The sequence below is a fragment of the Culex pipiens genome, chromosome 3 (assembly GCF_016801865.2).
Source record: "Culex pipiens pallens isolate TS chromosome 3, TS_CPP_V2, whole genome shotgun sequence".
Lineage (NCBI taxonomy): Eukaryota > Metazoa > Arthropoda > Insecta > Diptera > Culicidae > Culex > Culex pipiens.
In genome coordinates this window covers 163789080-163811540 of record NC_068939.1, presented here as the reverse complement: position 1 = coordinate 163811540, position 22461 = coordinate 163789080, and the positions used below count along the sequence as shown (strand labels likewise).

Below are 22461 nucleotides of genomic sequence, written 5' to 3'. Positions count from 1 at the left end.
AAGTGCGCCGTGTTCAGCTTTATCAGACCTTATCAGTTTGTTATCGAACCTTTTTTGTTGTAAAGTAAAAGCAGTATTTTCGTTTCAACAGTATTTCGTACGAAAGTGACCGCAAAAATGGACCACCCCGGGACATCCGGCAGCCTGCAGGTCGAAAACGCCCACCGATCCTCCCTGTACGTCACCGGCCTCCGGTCGGAAACGGACGAGATGGAACTGTTCGAAAAGTTCACCACCGTCGGCCCGGTCGACTCGATCCGGATGGTCCGCGAGATGATCACGTTCCGGCCGCTCGGTTCCGCTTACGTTAACTTCCAGCGCGCGCAGGACGGTGGGTTGAATTTTCCCAGTCAAATCAATCCGAATTCTGAAACGGAATCTAATTAGAATCGTACACAAATTCCGTTTCAAACGCAACAACCGGTTCGAACACGGAACCGGTTGTTGCGTTTGAAACGGAATTTGTATACGATTCTAATAAGATTCCGTTTCAGAATTCGGATTGAGTTAACTGGGTTGTTTTCGTTTTTCCCAGTCGAGAAGTGAAGTGAATTTCGAGCTAAAATCCGATTGAACCGATTGAACCGTTTCGATTTTATTTGCAGCGGCACGCGCCTTTCAAACCCTAAACGGCGATCTGATCCAGCACCACCCAATTCAAATAACGTGGCCCGAAGTGGACACCGTCACCCCACACGTGCCCGCCGGCATCCTGGTGAAGAACCTGGACGAAACCATGGACAACCAGGCCGTTTGCGACATGTTCTCGTCGGTGGGCAACGTGCTCAGCTGCAAGGTCGCCCTCGACATGCAGGGCTGCTCCAAAGGGTACGCGTTTGTGTACTTTTACGCCACCAGTTCCGCCCACAGCGCGATTGACCGCGTCAACGGGTTGGCCGTGAACGGTTCCAGCCTCGCCGTCAGCCCCCTGTTCACGAAGCTTCACGTGCGGAACTTTGGCGATCGGCTGACGCAAGCGACTCTGCAGGAGCTGTTCGCTCCGTACGGCAGCATCAAGGCGCACGGCGTCAAAAGTCGCGGCTGCGGCTTCGTCATCTACGACAGCCCGGAAGCGGCTGGCCACGCGATGGAAGCGCTCAACGGGAAGGCGCTCAGCGATGGCAAGGCGTTGCGCGTGGTTCCGGTGGTACAGCGAGACCTCCAACCCGCGCCACGACTCGCCGAAGGCGAAGCTGTTCAAGTGTTTGTCAGAAATCTGGACGCGTCGATCGATAACCGCCACCTGGGGGAGCTGTTCGCTCCGTACGGTGACATTCAGCGAGGGTTCATTGTCAAGGAGCAGGGCAAATCGAAGGGGTTCGGATTTGTTACGTACGCGTCCGGTGAGCAGGCTGCGCGAGCCATCGTCGCGATGAACGATCGAGAAGTGGCTGGCAGGCGGATTTATGTGGTGCTGGCTCGTGGCAAGGAGAAGCCGAAGCCGGTATCTTTGAAGAATGCAGGTAAATCAAGAGCCGTTTTGTTGAATTGATTTTGGTAGATCCGGGGTACATTTGCTTGAATAATTCGTTAGCATCGAATTGGCAGAAATCTACCAAATCACCACCCACATTGAACACAAAACAATGTGGTACAAAAGTAATTACCAACTGTATATTATTAACTGTGGCCAACCCAAATTTATAAATCTTTTTAATTTTGTCATATAACATATTGCTAAGATATTTGAAATTATTGGAATCACCCAACTAGAGTTTCTTGAGTATAAATCTGGGGCAACATTTGAAAAGGGAGTAAAAGCATTTTGACAGCTTGAACTTTTTTTGCCTTTCTTACAAAAGAAAGGTTTAAGGTTTGCTTTTGGAAAAACGCTTTTCTCAGAAATCTTCAAAAATTCGTGCGCGGCGAGGATTCGTCCCAGGAAAAAATCCTATTACTAAATTGAAGGTTTAAATGCGCTCTTTCGATTGAATTTTGGCCCGAAACCCGGAACTAAAAGTCTGATTTTTGAGAGCTCTTTTTCTGAAATACTTGAGCGATGTCTGTATCCGCTCTTAAAAATTTGTGTCTTCCATCATTGGAAAACCGCTCGTTAAACCCACAATTTTTATATTTCAAATTTGTAGCCGTGGGGTCGGAGACGATTCTCAATTTTCGACCAATAAATGTGGCCAAAGCCATTTTTAAAGGTATTTTTTGGAAAAATTTTCAGATAACACTGAACATCAAATTCAAAGTCCCGACTCGTTCTCGCTCGAAAGATCGACAAGTCGTCAAGTCGAAGCATAAACGCCAGCACATTTACGCTTGCGCGTTTTACGCTGCACGTGAAAGTGTTCTTTCTGACTTCTCATAATAGATCGACAAAGTGCAATAGCGATACATATTTTTTAAGTTAATCATAGACTAAAATTAAAGACTGAGTACCCTTTATTTTTTCTAATGATGTCAATCCAATATGTTTTTCTTAATTAAATTTAAATATCTTGCGACCCATAACAAAAATGGCATACTAAACCTCAAGCCTAAAAATATTTGAAGCTTTAGGTCAAATTCTTACTGGGTGGTATCATTTTGTTTCTGAAAAATTAATTGCACCAATATATTTGTCGGAGTTTCGTCGTTTTGTAAGAAAGGCTCTATTTCACCTCTGGTGATATTAAATCGAGTTTTTTAAACTATTCTTTTAAATCTTTTCAAATTTTAAAAACCTTGGAATCTTTAAAATTACTGACACTTTTAAAACCTTTTAAAGTTTTTGAAATTTTGAATTTCTGTAAAAATTTTGATAAAAAAATTAAATTTTTGCAGTTTGATTTTTCTTATATTTTGAATATGTATTTTGAAATTTTGTATTTTTTTGAAGATTTTTTAATTTGAAATCAAGTTTTGAATTATCGAGAATTGGATGATCTCAACCAACTATCGACAAATTACGATCGTCATATTTCGATCGAGAAATCTTGATCGTGGGTCGACAAATTACGATCGAGATCTTACGATCGAGTGCAATAATCACCACGTTAGATTCTTGGGGATGAAGGTTAAAAATTAAAATATTTAAAAAATCAAAATGCCTAAAATAAAAACTAATTAAAATCCATAATCCACAAATTTAAAATACACAAAAAAAGAAAAACATAAAAAAAAAACATTAAAATTGATTAATTCTGGAACTCAAATTTCTGAATTCAAAAACCCTTAAACTCTTTCCTGAATTCTTCAATTTATAAATTCCTAAGTTTTTGGATTAATAAATATTTCAACTTTTATTTTTAATTATGCAATTTTTTTAGACATTTATAATCTTAGAATTTCCGATTTTTGTAGTACACGAATATATTTATTTTTTGCCTTCCTCACTTTACTGAGGAAAGGCTATAAAATCACTCGAAAAACGAAATTCTTAATTTGACCTCCTAGACCCACCTTCATGTACACTTATCGACTCAGAATCACATTCTGAGCAAATGTCTGTGTGTGTGGTGGGATGTTGATCAAAAAAAATTGCACTGAGTTATCTCGGCACTGGCTGAACCAATTTGGACCGTATTGGTCTCATTCGATCCGTCTTGGGGTCCTATAAGTCGCTATTGAAAAATAAAAAGTTTAGTAAAGTACTTCAAAAGTTATGCTAAAAAACGATACTTAATCCACCTTTAGGTGGTTGGTGCCTTCCTCACACTCATAAAGTCAATACATTCAGTAAAAATAGCAACATTCCCCCTTAACATGTTTAACAAATCAATTTTATTACTGATTTCTTTTGACAGGGTTCGCATACCTTCAATTTTCTGGCTCATCGGCAAGGTCTGATAAAAAAAACCTATCCAACGAAAGTTCACATGGAAGATTCAGACAATATTTTTATCACAATATCTCAGATCCGGACTCCAGAAAGTATATAAATAACACTTAAGTGCTAATAACTTTTGATAGGGTTGTCAGATCCTTGATGTTTTAGGCTTATTTGAAAGGTCTTTCAATTATCTAACTAACGATGAATCGCATGATGAACCCGGACATAATTTTTACTGAAATGTCTGAGATCCGGCCTCCAAAAAGTGTATAAATAACAATTAAGTGCTAATAACTTTTGATAGGGTTGTCTGATCTTCAATGTTTTGGGCTCATTGTAAAGGTCTTTTTAATACCTTTCTGAAAATGAATAACATGATAGGGTTTCTTGAAAAAACCACCCTTTTTACAATCTTCCGGACATACGCCAAAATCGTTTTTTTTAGCATAACTTTTGAAGTAATTAACTAAACTTGCTGATTTTAAATAGAGACCTATGGGACCCCAAGACGGATCGAATGAGACCATTACGGTCAAAATACGTTCATCCAGTCCGGAGATAATCGAGTGACATTTTTTTTGTCCACCCACCTACACACATCCACACAGACATTTGCTCAGAACATGATTCTGAGTCGATAGGTATACGTGAAGGTGGGTCCAGGAGGTCTAATTGAGAAGTTCATTTTTCGAGTGATTTTATAGCCTTTCCTCAGTAAAGCGGTATACGCACTTCGGAAGGAACCGGTCAAGAAAAAAATCAAATGGGCAGCAGCGGCAGCGCAAGCAAGTCAGAGAGGGTGAAGAAAAGCCCCAAGAAATCGCTCCCTCTCCTTTGTTCTGCTGTTCGTAAAGCTGTTTCTTGACCCCTTTCCTTCCGATCTGCATACTAGCCTTAAGGTGAGGAAGGCAAAAATGATTCTAACAAAAGTCCGGAAGATTGTAAAAAGGGTGGTTTTTGCAAGAAAACCTATCATGTTATGCATTTTCAGAAAGGTATTAAAAAGACCTTTCCAATGAGCCCAAAACATCGAGGATCTGACAACCCTATCAAAAGTTATTAGCACTTAAGTGTTATTTATACACTTTTGGAGGCCGGATCTCAGATATTTCAATGAAAATGATGTCCGGGTCCATCATACGACCTGTTGTTAGTTAGATAATCAAAAGACCTTTCAAATGAGCCTAAAACATCGAGGATCTGACAACCCTATCAAAAGTTATTAGCACTTAAGTGTTATTTATACACTTTTTGGAGGCCGGATCTCAGATATTTCAATGAAAATGATGTCCGGGTCCATCATGCAACCTGTTGTTAGTTAGATAATCAAAAGACCTTTCAAATGAGCCTAAAACATCGAGGATCTGACAACCCTATCAAAAGTTATTAGCACTTAAGTGTTATTTATACACTTTTGGAGGCTGGATCTCAGATATTTCAATGAAAATGATGTCCGGTCCATCATGCGACCTGTTGTTAGTTAGATAATCAAAAGACCTTTCAAATGAGCCTAAAACATCGAGGATCTGACAACCCTATCAGAAGTTATTAGCACTTAAGTGTTATTTATACACTTTTTGGAGGCCGGATCTCGGATGATTCTATGAAAATGATTTCCGGGTTTATCATGCGACCTATCGTTAGTTAGATAATCGAAAGACCTTTCAAATGAGTCTAAAAAATCGAGAATCTGACAACCCTATCAAAAGTTATCAGCACTTAAGTGTTATTTATACAATTTTTGGAGGCCGGATTTCAGATATTGTGATAGAAATATTGTCTGAATCTTCCATGTGAACTATCGTTCGAAAGGTTTTTTATCAGACCTTGTTGATGAGCCAGAAATATTGAAGGTCTGCGAACCCTATCAAAAGAAATGAGTGATAAAGTTGATTTGTTAGACATGTTAAGAGGGAATGATTCTATTTTTACTGAATGTATTGACTTTATGGATATGAGGAAGGCAACAACCACCTAAAGGTGGATTAAGTAACGTTTTATATATATTTTTGCCTTGCTAAATTTCTTTATATGTATCAGGTTGTATCAGGAGTCGAGACGGCTAGAAGAGAGGGGCGCGACAATGTGGGAAAGGGAAGTAATTTGAGATTGTAGACGGTATTGTTTTGATTCGCAGCATGTTGAACGAACTGTTGTGGATGTACCTGAAACATCTCAGAACGGGGTTTCTCTTAATTTCATTTTCAGCTACCATCTATAAAGTTATAAGAAATACGAAATTGTGAATTGATTATATACTAGAAAAATAAATGAAATTTAATTGTAATTAGTGTACAAAAATGCCGATTTTGAACTGAAAAGTATTACTGATTCTTTCCTACAATTTTGCAATTTTGTCAATCAAAAAATCTTTTCTCGAGGTTTAAATTTCTCAATGCACTTTTGTACGGACAACCCACAACTTTTTCAAATACTGAGAAAAACATCAAACAAACATTAAATGACTCAAAAGACTCAAACGCACTCAATCCTTTCCAGGCCACGAACCCACCAACACCACCACCACGGACGACACCTCTCTTCTCCTGAAAACCATCACCGATCCGGACGAGCTCAAGTCGTTGCTAGCCCACCAACTTTACCCGCTGGTCAAGGCGTGCGTGAACGCGCAAACCGCCGGCCGCATCACCTTCCAGATGGTGCGCCAGCACAGCGCCTCCGATCTGGTGGCTTTACTGAAGGACCCCAAACGACTGCAGACCGTTGCCAAATCCGTTGCCATCGAGGGCTTCGAATCGATGAGCGGCCTTCGGCTGCAGCTGCTGTTGCTGTCCAACCCGGCCAACTCGGCCGCAGCTTGAGAGGGCAGTTCGAAGCGTTTTGGACGAGGAAAAACAGTCGGGGAGGTCGCTTAAATAATGTTACTTGTTGTTTTTATTTATTGATGATTACACCTGACGAAAATTTGCGGCCAATTGGTCTTCTCTCAAGTCACAGAAAAGAATGAAAATCTCGCCGAATGTCTCTCGAAATCACGATGCGCCCACTCTCTCCCCCCTGAAACTAACATTTCCCAAACATATCTATACACGGATACAGGATAAGCCGAAAAGCAAAAATAGAAACGAACATTTTTGTTACAACATTTAACCCCATCTACTTTAGTCGTCGCGTTGCGGTCCGGATCGGTCTCCGGCCGGGCTGCTGGTTCCCACCGCCGGTTCCAATGCTAAACATGGGGCCGCCCGCGCCCGGCGCCCCACCGCCGTTGGCCATCGCAAACGGTCCTCCCGGAGTGGCGGCGACCGGACTGTTGAAGGCAAACGGCCCCGCAGGGGCCACCCCCGGCTGCTGCTGCTGGTTGAAGTTGAACGCCGGCGGGGGTGAGGTCGCTGCCGCGGCTGCGCCGCCAAAAATTCCACCGGACGCCGCGGGCTGCGTCGCCGGGGCACTTCCACCGAACGAAAACGGCTTCACCGTCGCCAGGTTCGGATTGCTGTTGTTGGTGGCCGCGCTGCTGCTGCCGGAGTTGAACGAGAATGCACTGTTGGTACTGCCGAACGCTGGCGGTGGCGGCCCGTTATTCTGCTGCTGCTGACTTGCCCCAAAGCTGAACGCCGAGTTGGATTGAGCTACCGGTGCCACCGGGTTCGTCGTCCCAGCGGCCGAAAACGAAAAACTGTTCGCCTTCACGGGTTGAGCTGCGGGAGCGACCGCGTTCGGGGGTCCTCCCCCGAAGGCGAATGGCTTGTTGGTGGGGGCCGCGGCGGCAGGTTGTGCGGTGGCTCCGCCACCAAAGGCAAACGGCGTTGGAGCGGCGGATTGTTGGGACTGGTTGTTGTTGTTGTTGATGGATGCTGCGGCTGCGCCGAACATCCCGCCGGAAGATGGGTTGGAGGAAGGTGCTGCAGCGCCGCCAAAGGGTGACGGAGCGGGCGTGGTTGAGGATTGGACGCCGAAGACGGAGCTGAAAAAGAGGAATAAAAGTTCAGTTAGAATGCTTTTGGGATGAGGATGGAACAACACGACTGGGACATAACCCTCTAATGGCCGATATTTTTTAGATATATTTGTTTTTTATCTCATGTTCTAGTTCTACGAAAACGTCACTGTTCTTGATTTTTATTTTGCATTTACATTTCTGGAGTTTTTTTTTGAAAAGGTTCAATAAACCAAATTTCCAGTTTTTGGTTTTTGGGTGTTTTTAAAACCGCCTTGAGTCAGGGGTATTGAAAAACACCCAAAAAGCAAAAACTGATAATTTGGTTTATTGGACCTTTTCAAAAAAAAAAAAAAAAACTCCACAATTGGGTACTAAAGCCCTATGTCAATTTATATGTACAACGTTAAAAAACACGATTAAAAACCATTTCTGATCACTTTTTTTCATTTTAATGCAAAATATTTTTTTGACAAGACAACATTTTTTCGATGGATTAACTATGGTTCCCTTGGAACGAGCTGTCAAGTAGGAGCTTTTCTGTCAAGAAGGACCGCGAGATTAATTTTTCAAAATTGATTTAAAAATCCATTTTAAACTCTTTGTGGTCGTACAAAGGGTCATTGTACTCAGAAAAATAAGTTTTATCGCTGTAAACAATAATATCAACAATCTAAGCTTCATTTTAGGACCCAATTTGTTGTTTAGTTTGTTTTGGTTTCTGATTTGGCTTATTCTATTCTACCACCTCCTATATTTTCTTTTTGCTTTCCTAGTTTTTCCTGTTTTATTCAATTTTTTGTTTGTTTTCACATTTTCTGCTATTGAGCAATTGGGTCCTAAAATGAAGCTTAGATTGCTGATATTATTGTTTACAGCGATAAAGCTTATTTTTCTGAGTACAATGACCCTTTGTACGACCACAAAGAGTTTAAAATGGATTATTAAATCAATTTTGAAAAATTATCCTCGCGGTCCTTCTTGACAGAAAAGCTCCTACTTGACAGCACGTTCCAAGGGGACCATAATTGATCCATCGAAAAAATGTTGTCTTGTCAATATTTTTTTTGCATTAAATTGAAAAAAAGTGATCAGAAATGGTTTTTAATCGTGTTTTTTTTACCGTTGTACATAAAAATTGACATAGGGCTTTAGTACCCAATTCCAGCTCAAATCAGGAATTTTTCTGATACTTATGTACCCGACCCTCTCCGATTTCAATGAAACTTTGTAGACATGTTATCCTAGGCCTATATAAGCCATTTTTATGTATATGGAGCCAATACTACTCGAAATTAACATTTGAGAAGGGCATAAGGTATTTACATATTTTTGTATTTTGTAATTTAAAAATAACTGTATCTCGAAGCCGTTGCGTCTATTAAAAAGTGGCCAAAGACAAACTTGTAGGAAATTGGACGGACTTTTTGAAAAAAATACACTGAAACAAAAATACACGCCACATCTATGAGATTTTTTGATTTTTATGTCTAAAACTTAAATTTAAAGGTGATGTCACGATTTTTTTTCGTTCAATTTTTTTGAGAAAATAGCCTAAAATATAACCAAAAGACTGACGAAAAATGCAGGATGGTATGTCTCTCCTAAAAAAATACAAAAATCACTTACTTAAAATGTTTTTTTTTTTTTTAAAGTGGTGTAAACGTAAAAATTTTTGAAAACCGGTAGTGGGAATCGATTCTACAGACAATTTTACATAAAAATCTCCGTATTGACCATTGTCCTATGTCCAATCCAAGTCTCGTAAATATTTTTACCGGAAAGCTCGTCCAATTTCCCATAAGTTTGCCATTAACAGCATTTTAATTGGATGTATGGGCTAACAGATATAAGCTTAATTACTCAGAGGCGACTCGTCCACCTGTTCAACCTGTTCATTGAACAGGTAGCAGATTTCAAGCGGATATATTTTTTTTTATTTAAGTACCAAGGTGCTTTTAAAACCAGCAACATACAATAATTGTTCATTACAATTTTTGTTTGAATATACTGCCGTTCTACGCATAATTCACATGTTCAAAAAAGTGCAACTGAGAAAAACGCGATTGAAATTTTTCGACCGATTTCTGTGTTTCTACGCATAATTGTCCCATGGGTTCCTATTCGCCCTATGTGTCCCTAATCACCCCAGTTAGCATTTTATCACCCTTATTTGTGATCCTCTTGCTATACAACAGGTAAACAAGGCATAATGCTTAGTGAAACTAGTGATTCCGTGTAAGAAAATACTTAGTGGGACAATTATGCGTAGAAGTTCAACGATGGGACAAACAGACTTGGTGTTGTTTTTGATGAGTTTCCGAACAACGTATCAGATTTTATGTGTTTTTCTTAAAGTACACATTAGACTAAACTTAAAAATGGCATAAAGTCAAAATTGTCAAAAACTGACATGGGACAATTATGCGTAGAACGGCAGTATACGTTAACAAAATCAACGCCCTATGTTCAGCAGCGCTGCATGCACCGAAAAAGCTTTGGCCCGCCACCCTTTACTCTTAACCTCTCTTAACCTCTCTTTACAACCCACCAATACTAAAGCGAGCCAGCCTAGCGGGCCACGCGCAAATGCTCATCGCGTTCAACACCGACCCTTTGAACGTCGGGGAAAAAATCTCAATACAGAAAAAAATCAACACATGTAAAGAGCTTCCTATTCATACGCAGCGGCAGTATCGATGTGTTGGTAAATCTGGTTCAATCTGAGAGCGTGAACTGACAGCATTTTTGGGAGAGAGCGAAATGCCACCCCCAGGCCCCAGCCGACTTAGCTCGCTCAGCTCTCCAGGGAGCTGCATGCAAAAGGTAAACAAGCCAGCGGTTGACAGCACGTTGAGAGCATGAATAAATGAGAGAGCGCGAGAGCACCACAGATATTGCTCTATATTTGGCGCACTTTTAGGCATCAGGCTGTTTTGCGCAGACTGGTGATGGCTTGTTTTAAAACTGGAATGTTCAACTGCGCGCGTTGAACCTCTTCGATCTTCTTGGTTACTAGTGGATTCTTGCTCTACTGGAAAGTGATGTAATGTTAAGTTAAGATAGTGTGATTGATAGATTGAATTAAACAAAAAAGTACTGTGCTTTTTCCAGAATCGGGACACATGAGAAGAATTATGACAGTAGATTCAACCATGATCGTTATTTTATTTTTCGGTTTGATGCCATTAAATGCTCCAAAAACGACTGTGTTCAGATTGTAGTCCCGGTTCACTCTAGTTGAATATATTATTATCATATATTGTAGCATGAATTTGTTCTGAAAACTTTTATTCACTGATGCTAAAAACAAATATCGGATTCATGTCAATATAGTTTTGTTTTTAACATCAAAAGCCCTTCAATTCAATTCTCTAAAAATTAGACAAAGGTTTAAAAGCGATACGACCTGGTTCTAAAAAGTATAGAGCAAAATGTCAATTTAATTTTTAAACCGAGTTAGCTCAATATTAGTTGAGCTTAAAAAAGCCCAACAAACAGTTTTCTTTTGTTAAGGATGTGGTATTTTTTCTAACATCCTGATAAATAGTTTTAAAATTCAGTATAATATTAAATAACTTCCCTTGAGTTTCGATAAGGATGGCAGAGCGATTGCTCTATTTTTCCACATTCCCACGCTAATGATTAAGTCTTAAAAATACATTTTAACGAGATAAAAAAGTCTTAATCATAATTTTAATTAATTATTTGCATAAACAGAAAATTATAATAGTATAAAAATAATAAAACGTAAAAATAAAAGCAATTGGAAAGAAAAAAGCTTTAACAATATTTTTATCATTGAACAGGTACTTCATTCAGGCACGAGTCGCCTCTGTAATTACATTGCTTATAACTGAAAATAGAATATTTTTTCAGTGTGGTAGAAACCAGGATAGTAAATTTGATTACGTAAATATAAAAACGATATAAATCAAAAAGCTGTCAAAGGCAAACTTATGGGAAACTGGACGAGCTTTCCGGTAAAAATATTTACGAGACTGAAAAACCAAGTCTGTCATATAGAAATTGCCAAAAACCAAAAAAAAAAACGTTTTTTCAACATTTTCATTTTTAAAACCGCTGTATCTTCCCAAGGATTCGACATAGGACAATGGTCAATATGGAGACTTTTATGTAAAATTGTCTGGTAAATCGATTCCCACTACCGGTTTTCAAATTTTTTTACGTTTACACCACTTTTCAAAAAAAAAACGTTTTTAGAGCAGTTCTCTAGGATTTCGGTCATTCGATTTTTTTGTATTATTTAATCCGACTGAAACTTTTTTGGTGCCTTCGGTATGCCCAAAGAAGCCATTTTGCATCATTAGTTTGTCCATATAATTTTCCATACAAATTTCGCAGCTGTCCATATAAAAATGATGTACGAAAATTCAAAAATCTGTATCTTTTGAAGGAAGTTTTTGTTCGATTTGGTGTCTTCGGCAAAGTTGTAGGTATGGATATGGACTACACTGGGAAAAAATTGGTGATTTTTTTATTTAACTTTTTATCACTAAAACCATAGAATAGAGAAAGATAGAATTGCCACTCATTTACCGACCGGGGGACAAAACTGTGCTGCCTAACTGATGCCAGCGGCGAAACGGGGAACTACAACACCCTGCGCATAATATTGTCAAGAATGTGGAGAACTGGTTGGCACATATATATTATTCATTAAAAATGTAAAATGATTTAAAAAAAACATGGAAAACAAATCAAAACAATTATGAAAATTCAAGATAAGTGCATCCCTTAACTAGGATGTTTTGTTTTAAATAAGATTAAATGATTTTCATCTCGCATCAGCATCTTTTTTTTTCTAAATTTCAAGATAATGCCAAATAAGTTGACACCCGTTTTCACTTCTCCAAGACATCTGTTTTGTCATGTTGACATTTCGCTGTCGCTGTCAAACCAAGCGAAGAATCGGAAGAGGAAATGACTATTTTGCCGTTCGGAGTGAAGAAAAGTGGTCGTGGTGTTCCAGCAAAGACTCCGCACTCCAACTTAAACCGCAATTTGCGCCTAATCCTAACGTTCTACCGCCTTCACTAGTCTCGTCTTTTCATCCGGCTTCCAAGCACCATTTCACATTTTTGATTGCCAACTGAACGTCAACAAGCCTTTTTCCATCTGTCACTGTCAAACAAAACGCACCCTCCAGAATGCATCAAAGTGCCCAGTGCGCATTTCGACTGAAGTTCCCCGTTTCGAGCAGTGGTGGCGCTGTCGGCAGTGTCGCTTGACGTTTACAAGGGGGAATCGGCAAGTGGCAATTCTACCTATCTCTATTCTATGCTAAAACTTAATTTTCAAAAAAACACTATTTTTATTTTTTTTTATTTTTTGATATGTTTTAGAGGACATAAAATGCCAATTTTTCCGAAATTTCCAGGTGGTTGACCGAGTTATGAATTTTTGAATCAATACTGATTTTTTCAAAAAATTGAAAAATTGGTCGCAAAAATTTTTCAACTTCATTTTTCGATGTAAAATCAAATTTGCAATCAAAAAGTACTTGAGTGAAATTTTGATAAAGTGCACCGTTTTCAAGTTAAATCCATATTTAGGTGACTTGTTTGAAAATAGTCGCAGTTTTTCATTTTTTTAAATTAGTGCACATGTTTGCCTACTTTTGGAAAAAATATTTTTGAAAAGCTGAGAAAATTCTCTTTATTTTGCTTTATTGAACTTGGTTGATACGACCTTTAGTTGCTGAGATATTGCAATGCAAAGGTTTAAAAACAGGAAAATTGATGTTTTCTAAGTCTCACCCAAACAGCCCACCATTTTTTAATGTCGATATCTCGGCAACTAATGGTCCGATTTTCAATGTTAATATATGAAACATTTGTGAAATTTTCCGATCTTTTCGAAAACATTATTTTCAAAATTTTTAAATCAAGACTAACATTTCAAAAGGGCCAAACATTCAATATGACGCCCTTTTAAAATGTTAGTCTTGATTTGAAAATTTTGAAAATATTTTTTTCGAAAAGATCGGTAAATTTCACGAATGTTTCATGTATTAACATTGAAAATCGAACCATTGGTTGCTGAGATATCGTCATTAGAAAAAGGTGGGTTGTTTTGGTGAGATTTAGAAAACTTCAATTTTCGTGTTTCTTTTTCTTAAAGCGGATCTATCTCAGCAACCCGAGGTCCAATCTTCAATGTCTCTTAGACAATTTTATAGCAAATTTTCTGAACCTTTAAAAAAATATATTTTTAGAAATGGTCACTCATGGTCACTATTTTTTAAAATTGAAAAACTGCAAATATTTCGCTAAAATCAAACTTTCGGTGGCTATATCTTGAAAACGGAGCCCTTTATCAAAAAATCTGTAAAGTACTTTTCGATTGCAAATTCAATTTTGCATAAAAAAATAATGTCAAACTTGTTTTTGCATGAAACTTCGATTTTTTTTCCAAAAATCACTGTTTTTTTTTTTTTCGAAAATTCATAACTCGGCGGCAGATTTTTTGTTCATGTTTCTCTATGGCTCAAAAGTTGCGGATTTTTGTCCCCTAAAACATATAAAAAAATCTCGAAAATCAAAACATACGTATTTTGGGAAATTGAGTTTTAGTAAAAAAAATGTTGATAAAAAATCTGCAATTTTTTTTCCGTGTACCTATTTTTTTCCTCAAAAGTCCTCAACAATACCTACAACTTTGCCGAAGGCACCAAATTGATCAGAAAATTCACTCAAAAGTTACAGCTGTTTGAATATTTACATACCATTTTTGTATGGACAGCAGCCAAAATTGTATGGAGACTTGTATGGGTGAACCAATGACGCAAAATAGCTTATTTGGTCATAGGGAAGGCCCCCACAAAGTTTGAGTCAAATAAAAAAATACAAAAAATAAAAATGGTCGAAATCGGCCGATTTCGTAGAGAGTTGCTCACCTTTAAATTTAAGTTTTTGACATGAAAATCAAAAAATCTCATAGATGTGGCGTGTATTTTTGTTTCAGTGTATTTTTTTTCAGAAAGCCCGAGTTGCTTTGGAGAATTTGAACGGTTCGCGTCGCGGTCAACAAGCCGGATTTTCGTTGCCGTTTCCGTCTTTGTTTCCCCCCGATTGTGTGTGTTTTTCGGTCCGTGCGGTTTCGCGTTTTATTTGGTTTAATCTTTCCACAGCCGGCTGTCTAAGATTGAATCATTTATGCTAAACTTAACACCAAATAACCGGGAATAATCTCATCCGCATCCTCCGACTGTTTGCCTTGAGAATGCATAATACATCACATCATTAAACAAAATTTATTGATTATTGGGTCGCATCATCATCCTCTATGATGAATCCTGGCCATTACCCTTTCCCACTAACAAAATCCCAAGTAGAAGTAGTTTTCCGGCACACGTGGGGGTGTGGATATCGTATAGAACCCACCCTTGGTAGCAACCTGTGCTAACTAACATTCCCGTCCCAATCCCCCCGAGATCTACAAACTGACATGGCGGGCGCCGTTGGTGGCCAATGACTGTTACCTATTTGCTTCAGATCTAGTTTTAATGACCTTGATGTTTTATCTTTTCAACGCATTCATACATGCTGTTGATAAGGGAAACACCATTAGATCGTTTAAGCGTATGGTCAGTTGTATTGATAGGATATTACGGTCCTGTTCAGCACCGGAGAAGGACAACCATGGGTGGTCTCTCATGCTCATGCTCAGTGTATTTTTTTCAGAAAGCCCATCCAATTTCCTAGATGTTTGTCTTTGACCACTTTTTGATACGACGCAACGGCTTTGAGATACAGTTATTTTTAAATTACAAAATACAAAAATATTTAAATACCTCACGCCCTTGTCAAATGTTATTTTCGAGTACTATTGGCTCCATATACACAACAATGGCTTATACTTTATGTCAATTGTGGAATTGCCGTTCAAGAGCCAAACGCGACACCTAGTGTTGAGTAGCAAAAGAGCGAAGAATGTCGATTGAAATTTCCGCCCTTTGAGGTTATGTATGCGAATTCTGTTTTGTTAAATTCCAGCGTTCAAAACAACTTTTGAGCAAAAATTCGAGCTGATACTTTGTTAACTTTTGATGCTCTATCGTTTAAAAAAATAATATTTTTTTTCAGAATTATTTTTTTTTATTTTTTTTATTGCGTTCATTTATAGAGGCCAAAAAGTTTACACTCGTACTACTTGAATTTTCTCTCAAAAGTTGTTCTATGAGCTGTAAAGTCAATTTTTAGTTTGCATTCCTATGTAACCAAACAGCGAAAATTTGAATCGTCATTCTTCGGTGCTTTGCGCCCTCTGTCGAATATTTAGGGGAGAGTGGGGAGACTTGATCCCCTTTTTTTGTATCACACATAACTCTGTCAATTTCTCACAAAACTATGATCTTTTTGCATGAATTGAAAGCTTAAACATTCAACTATGTTTGGCTGATAAGGGTATTTCATCAGATAAACTCTTAGAATAATGCCAAGCGTTTTAAAAAAAATATTTTAAACCGGCATTTTCAAAATGTTGGGGGTAATTTGATACCCCTTTCAACATTTTGAAGAAATCTTAAGCAAAATGTTTCTTATCAATCCAAACTTTTAATTTTCTATAAGATACAGCAATTTCACATTAAACCTGTAGGGGAAAGTGGGGCAAGTGTAACAAGCTAAGGAAATGCTCGTTATAACCCATCAAAAACGTTAAAAATCTGTCGGATTTTTTTATAATCATCTTATTCCAGGTCTTGACTAAGACTTTGATAGAAGAAGTTTTTAAAAAATCCTGTTTTTTAATGTAAAAAATTGATTTTAAAAAATATGATTTTGCGTACGTGCTTCTCAATTAGTGGGGCAAGACGAACAATCCGTTGGGGCAAGAGGAACAATGCATGAAATAACATGTTAATTTGCTAACAATTGAACTGTTATCACTTAGGTACATCAGATTAGAATGTATTTGAAACGTTTCTTTAATTTTTAGATTAATTAATAATATTTTACTAAAAAATTGATCGTTTATACAAAAACAAATTATTACTTAGATGAAAAAAAGGAAATTTTCATAATATCACTATATTTTGTGCGGATTTTTTTTTTTATCAATTGTTTATCAGTTTTTAAGTTCTTTTATGTATTTATTTCCCAATAAAATATGATGTTGCAGCAATTCGTATTTTTTCCATAATAAAAATCCATATGGTACACTTGCCCCACCTGGACAAGATTTTTTAAAAGCTCTTAACAAAAATAGCCAAAAGTTAAATCATACTTTATAATAGGTGCAAGTCATTGGTAGGGACACTACTGATCTAGGAAAAATAGCATTTTGATAAAATGAGCCTTAAATCGAACCCTAAGCCTTATTTTGTACTTTCCAAATATTATAAGAAAACAAAGGTTTTGAAAAAAACTTCATTAAATCTCATGCCCCGTGGCGTTTACGTCGTTTTGGCGGTTATGTGGTAGTAGAATCAGCTAATTGCATTGCTAGCAACAATTCCTCATACTGGAAATAATCAAAATTGTAAAAATTACGGCCGTACGAGCGATTGTTCCTCTTGCCCCATATGGTCGTCTTGCCCCACCTTCCCCTACGTTTGTGTTGAAAATATAACAAGTTTAGCATGTAAAATATTTAAAAACTTAAAATTTTCTTTTTTAGACCAAAATTGAGCATGTTTACAAAAGCTAGTAATTTTTGTTTACAAAACATTTGAAAAATGGTTCAAACTGCAGTTAGTTATGTACAACTATACTAAAGGAAACTATGTATGAAAACCCAGCTCAATTAATTAATCTTGAGGCTGGTTCCAGTGACTGTAAAAATGCAGGGATCAAGTCTCCCTCAACGCACTTTTTTAAACAATTGATTGTAAAAATAGTATGACGATAAATTTAACATCAAATGCGTAAGGGTTTTAGAGTTGATAAGTTTATCAAACAATTCATGTATAAAAAATATTTTTTGAATAGTTTTTGAGTTTTTTCTATACATATCAAAACAAAGAAAATAAGATCTTTTGGAAGTTTTTTGCAGCTTGTTTTAGAAAAATGTGTGTAACTCAATCTAAACATTTTTAATTTTTTTCTATGTTTTCTACAATGAGTTTTAGTCAATTTCGCACAACTTTCTAGAACAAAGCTAATTGTTTTACCCACATGCTGACGAGATACAGGCTTGGGATCAAGTGCCCCCGGGGATCAAGTCTCCCCACTCTCCCCTAATGAAGTTCAAATTTGTTATCTGTACTCATCATGCCAGAAAGAACAAGCCTTTGAATGATTACATAAAGAGTAAATATTTAACACCGTATCTTTACATTAATGCCATCTATATAGGAAATTTTAAGGATATTTTACGTAGACGCCCTTGTTTCAATCATCGCATACTCCGGAAAATGCAAAAAACTGGTAAAAACACTTTTTTCGGAAGACTTTTCCGGAAAAAATAATATAATAAAACGTTATCTCCGCTGAAAATCAAACTTACCTTGCATTCGTGGCCGCCCCAGTCGTTGAACCTCCAAAGACCGACGCACTCGTTCCAAACACTCCACCACCACCCGCGGCAGACGTCGTCGTCGTTGACGCTCCAAAGGCCGGCGGCTTTGCCGCCGAAGAAGCCATTCCAAAAGCTGGCGGAGCTGCACCTGCGGCCATCGCACCAAACGACGGCGTTGCCGTTCCACTTCCTGCAGAATTACCACCGAAGGTGGGTTGGTTGGTGTTGTTGGAACCGGTTCCAAAGACACTCGTAGATGCGGCATTCGCCGCACCTCCAAAGCTGAAGGTGGCGTTGGCGCTGGGTTGGGTCGCCGCGGGTTGTTGTGCCGCGGAAGCCGGAGTTGTGGTGGCGGCGTTGCCGCCAAACGAGAAGGCGCCTGAATTGGTGGTGGAGGATTGACCGAAGACGGGTTTAGCGCTCGCACTTCCAAACATGTTCGTGGATGAAGTCGTTGAAGTTGTGATGCTGCCGAAGGCGGGAGGTGCCGTCGTGGGCGCAGAAGTTGGCGCGATTGATGAAGTGGTGGCGTTTCCGAACCCACCGAAGGTGGGTGCAGGTGCCGCTGTGGTGGTCGTCGCTATGGATCCGAACGAAGGCGTCGTAGAGGTGCTCGTTGAGCCGAAGGCCGGTACGGTGGAGTTGCTTACGGTGCCGAACGCAGTTGGAGCCTGCGAAGACGACGATGTTCCGAACGCGAATGAGGTTGAACCTGCTGATCCAAAGGCCGGTGGGGTAGCTGAGGACGTGATCACGGACGCCGCAGGCGTCGGAGCTGCGCTAGCAGCCGGTTTGGCCGCACCTCCAAACGAGAATGCACTGCTAGCTGGCGTCGTAGACGCCGCGCTCGTTGTCACGGGCTTCGCCCCGAAGCTGAATCCGCCCGCTGGTGCGGCGGAACTTGCAGTTGAAGTCGTGGTCACCGTGCCGAAGGCCGGTGGCGCCGTAGTGGCAGGCGCCGCCGCCGCCGAACTTGCCGGAGGTTTGAACGCACTGAACCCGCTGGCGCCGAAGGCGATCGGATTTGCTTGCGTGGAAGTTGTGGTGACAACCGCAGGTTGACTGCTGGTCGTTGTCGACGTAGTCGACGCTCCGAACGAAAATCCGGTCGATTCGGTGGTCGCGGGTTTGGCCAGCGGAGCTGGCGAGAAGCTGATCAGGTTTGGCGTTGAAGCGGGTTTGGGGGCGCTGTAGGCGGGAGGTGGGTCTGCTCCGAAGGAGAAGCCGCCGGAGGCGGCCGGTGCGGGTTTCTCGGCCGGTTTGACCTCCGGGGTAGGTTTTGAGAAGTTGTACGTGGTGTCTGCAAGTTTTGGGGTCGATGCCGATGTAGTCGTCGTCGTTGTTGAAGTTCCGAAGGAGAAGCCTGGTCCAGCTGCGCTGGATTTCGCTGGTTCCGGAGGTTTCTGCGTCGTTGTTGGTGGGTCAATCTTACCGAGGCCGGCGTCCTTGATTGGGTTGTTGATGAGGGCGGAGATTCCGGTAATTTTCGGTAGCGTTGGTGTAGGTTCTTCGGGTTTCTTCTGTTCAGCGGGTTTGGACGGGGGCGCGTCAACGGTGTCCTTTGCGGTGAACGTGGGAATTGCCGGAGGTTTGGTCACCTTCACCTCCTCTTCGTTGTCAAAGTCATCGCTGAGACAGCTCAGCAGAAGGGACAGTTTGTTCTTCTCAACGCGTTTGAGGGCCAGCTTGTCGCTGCTCACGATCGGGGACTTTTCCTTTGGTTTGATGAAGCTGATTCGGCCGCCCAGTTCCTCGTCGTCGTCCTGCTCCGGCTCGGATTCTTCCAGCCGAATCTGCGACTCGTCGTACTTTCTGTTGAAAAGCGTGATTCGGGGCTGCGTCGGTTGAGATCTAACCGGCTGAGGAATCACCCTTTGAACCACTTCCGGAACGGATCTCGTAATCTGAGGCAACGGTGCCGATTCCATCCGAGCCAACTTCGCAGGTTCAAACCGACTTTCAACGGTCGCCGCGATTGTAGCGTTGAACGCCGCAGGCGTAACCATCGCCGAGAACGACTGGTCCACGTTCAGCCGGTTTGGCCGCATCTGGACCGGCTCAACCCGCTTCGGAGTGGCCATCACCAGGCTGGAACTCAGCGAGCTCAAAATATCGTTATTCTTCTGACACATGCGCTTCTTCTGCTGGTCGGCCGAACCTCGCGACGGCGGCGAAGCCGACGAAGGCAACTCCCGGGCCCGCTTCACCCCGCCACCTCCTCCCCCTCCCCCAGAATCCACCTCGCTCAGCTCCTTGCACTGCTTCTTAATCCGATCCGCGTCCAACTCCTCGTTGTTGATCCGCTTCCGGGAAATTTCCTTCAACGCGTCCAGAACGCTGCGCGTCGGTGCCGCGTCCACCTCCGCCGTCGGAGCAATCACCCGGTTCTCGGCGTCAATCTCCTCCTCCGACTGCTGCTGCCTGACCGGCTTCAACTCCGCACTCGGAATCAACAGCGATCCGGCCCTCAAGATATTGGACCGCGTGTTCGCCTGAAACACGGACTTCTCCGGCGGGGCAATCCGGACCGACGTGATGGAGTTGTTCCGTCGTGGAGAATACTTGATTTCCGTCTTCTTCAAATGAACCACCGGGAACTGGCCCGGTTTCGTGTACAAACTGGTCATCGATTGGCTCCGGTTGAGCGACGATTGGGACTTGTCGTGGTAGCGAACCAGCCTATTGACGAGACCCCGACTCTGGGCGTCCGTGTAGACCCTGAAAAAGCAAAAAAAAAAAAAATCAAATCCAAAAACCAAAATCGCAACCTTCCAAACTCACTGGGCATCAATCCGGCTTCCGGAAGCCACCCCTCCCAACCCGCTTAGATTCCCGCTGCTCTTAAACCCCGTCTTGCTGTTCAGCAACGGTGACGTCGGCTTCCGCTTGACCCCCCCGGACACCGTAACCGTCGCCGTCGATCTCACCGGACTACCAAACAGATTCACCCGACCGCTCCCGTTGCCCCCCCGCTCCAGCTGCGTCGATTCCGCCATCGGACTGCTCAACATCCGGCTCAGATTCCCACTCAGGCCGGGACTCCCGCCGTCTCCTCCTCCGCCGCCGCCAAACGATGTCCATCGGCTGGAGTGATTCATGGCCACCAGCAGGGCACTAACCTCGAAATGCGGTTCACCTTGACCCCGCGAACGTTCCGGAAGTGTGTGGGGTCACCACCTGGTTGGGTGATTTTATTTTTTTCGGTGACACGCTGCGGACGCGATCACACCACGGATTGAACTTGTTTGAAACGATTTCGAACGTGAAATTCCGCAAAGCGACGAGAAGGAACCGCGAGCGAGAGCGACCACAAGCGCGACGGTTTTAATTTTTAGATTGACGTTTTGCGTTGTTTGGTCGTCGTCTCGTCGCGGTTTGCGCGAGTGACGTTTGGCCGCGGTGTGGAGAGTTTTCGGCGATGATGTTTCTGAAGGGATGAACACGGTGAGAAAGGAGCCCGAGCAGAAGAATGTACCAATTTTCGAATCATTCCCCTGAGAACCTTCGAAACTCGTAAATTTTATACCCTACAAGAATGATTTCTTTTTCTTTTACCCACACGTATACCAGAGTATTTTTTTAAAACAAATTATTGGCCGTATATAGGTCAAGAAAAGCTCAACTTTTTTAACTTTTTTACAGCATATTTCCATACACGGAAACTATAATCAGAAAAGTATACTTTTCTGCAATTCTCTCCTTTGCAGAAGTTCTGCAAGAGAACAAAAAAAAAAAGAAGAGGTATATTTTCATTTGAAGCGAACCTGCAGAAGAGAATAAGGTGAGAGCAAAAAGAAAATACAAAAATCTGACCATAAAAAACTTTAGCACTCACAAATTCAAAATACTAAAAAAAAACAAATTGAAAAATACGAAAAAAAAGTGAGAGCCTTAACGATAAAAAAAACTTTCGCGCTACTGTCAATTGAAAAAAAATCAAGTTATTTTTAAATCAAACCAAATAGCAACATCCCTCTAGTGCAAAGAAGCTTTCCGAAGATTTTTATTTTGAATTTCGACGGTAACATTTCAAAAGGCATCATGTACATTTTGACACTTTCTGGGTTAATGAATATTCTGAAAGTACTCCTAATAAGCTACCTCTCCACCAAAAATGAGCAAAAGTTACTTCAGTAAAGTCTGTTTAATTACGATTTTAAATAAAGTAACATAAACAAAATCTCTGCCATCAGCAGTCACTGTTTATATAGCCCAGTCAACCTGTCAAACAAAAGGCTACATAAACCTCGTGACGAAAAAAAGCAACATGAAAAAAGCGCCATGTACATTCGGCGAAGAAAAACGAATCATAACAAAG

The 22461-nt window shown here is 40.8% G+C and overlaps 2 protein-coding genes across 2 annotated transcripts; one reads left to right on the top strand and one right to left on the bottom strand.

The window, feature by feature from the left end:
* The first annotated feature begins 45 nt into the window (after positions 1–45).
* On the top strand, positions 46–6696 carry LOC120420455 (polyadenylate-binding protein-like). Its single transcript, XM_039583474.2, has 3 exons — positions 46–331; positions 606–1463; positions 6260–6696. The coding sequence occupies exons 1-3, from the start codon at positions 118–120 to the stop codon at positions 6580–6582; spliced, it is 1395 nt and encodes a 464-aa protein (XP_039439408.1). The 5' UTR covers positions 46–117; the 3' UTR covers positions 6583–6696.
* Positions 6628–21505, bottom strand: LOC120420453 (nuclear pore complex protein DDB_G0274915). Its single transcript, XM_039583472.2, has 3 exons — positions 20925–21505; positions 18132–20861; positions 6628–7688 (listed from the first exon to the last, which is right to left on the bottom strand). The coding sequence occupies exons 1-3, from the start codon at positions 21239–21241 to the stop codon at positions 6878–6880; spliced, it is 3858 nt and encodes a 1285-aa protein (XP_039439406.1). The 5' UTR covers positions 21242–21505; the 3' UTR covers positions 6628–6877.
* Positions 21506–22461: the final 956 nt, after the last annotated feature.

Coding starts and splice junctions, on each gene's coding strand:
- LOC120420455 (XM_039583474.2), top strand. CDS start 118: ATGGACCACCCCGGGACATCCGGCAGCCTGCAGGTCGAAAACGCCCAC. Junction 332..605: donor CTTCCAGCGCGCGCAGGACG/GTGGGTTGAATT, acceptor TTTTATTTGCAG/CGGCACGCGCCTTTCAAACC. Junction 1,464..6,259: donor GGTATCTTTGAAGAATGCAG/GTAAATCAAGAG, acceptor AATCCTTTCCAG/GCCACGAACCCACCAACACC.
- LOC120420453 (XM_039583472.2), bottom strand. CDS start 21,241: ATGAATCACTCCAGCCGATGGACATCGTTTGGCGGCGGCGGAGGAGGA. Junction 20,862..20,924: donor GGAAGCCGGATTGATGCCCA/GTGAGTTTGGAA, acceptor TTGCTTTTTCAG/GGTCTACACGGACGCCCAGA. Junction 7,689..18,131: donor GGGGCGGCCACGAATGCAAG/GTAAGTTTGATT, acceptor CCTCTTTTTCAG/CTCCGTCTTCGGCGTCCAAT.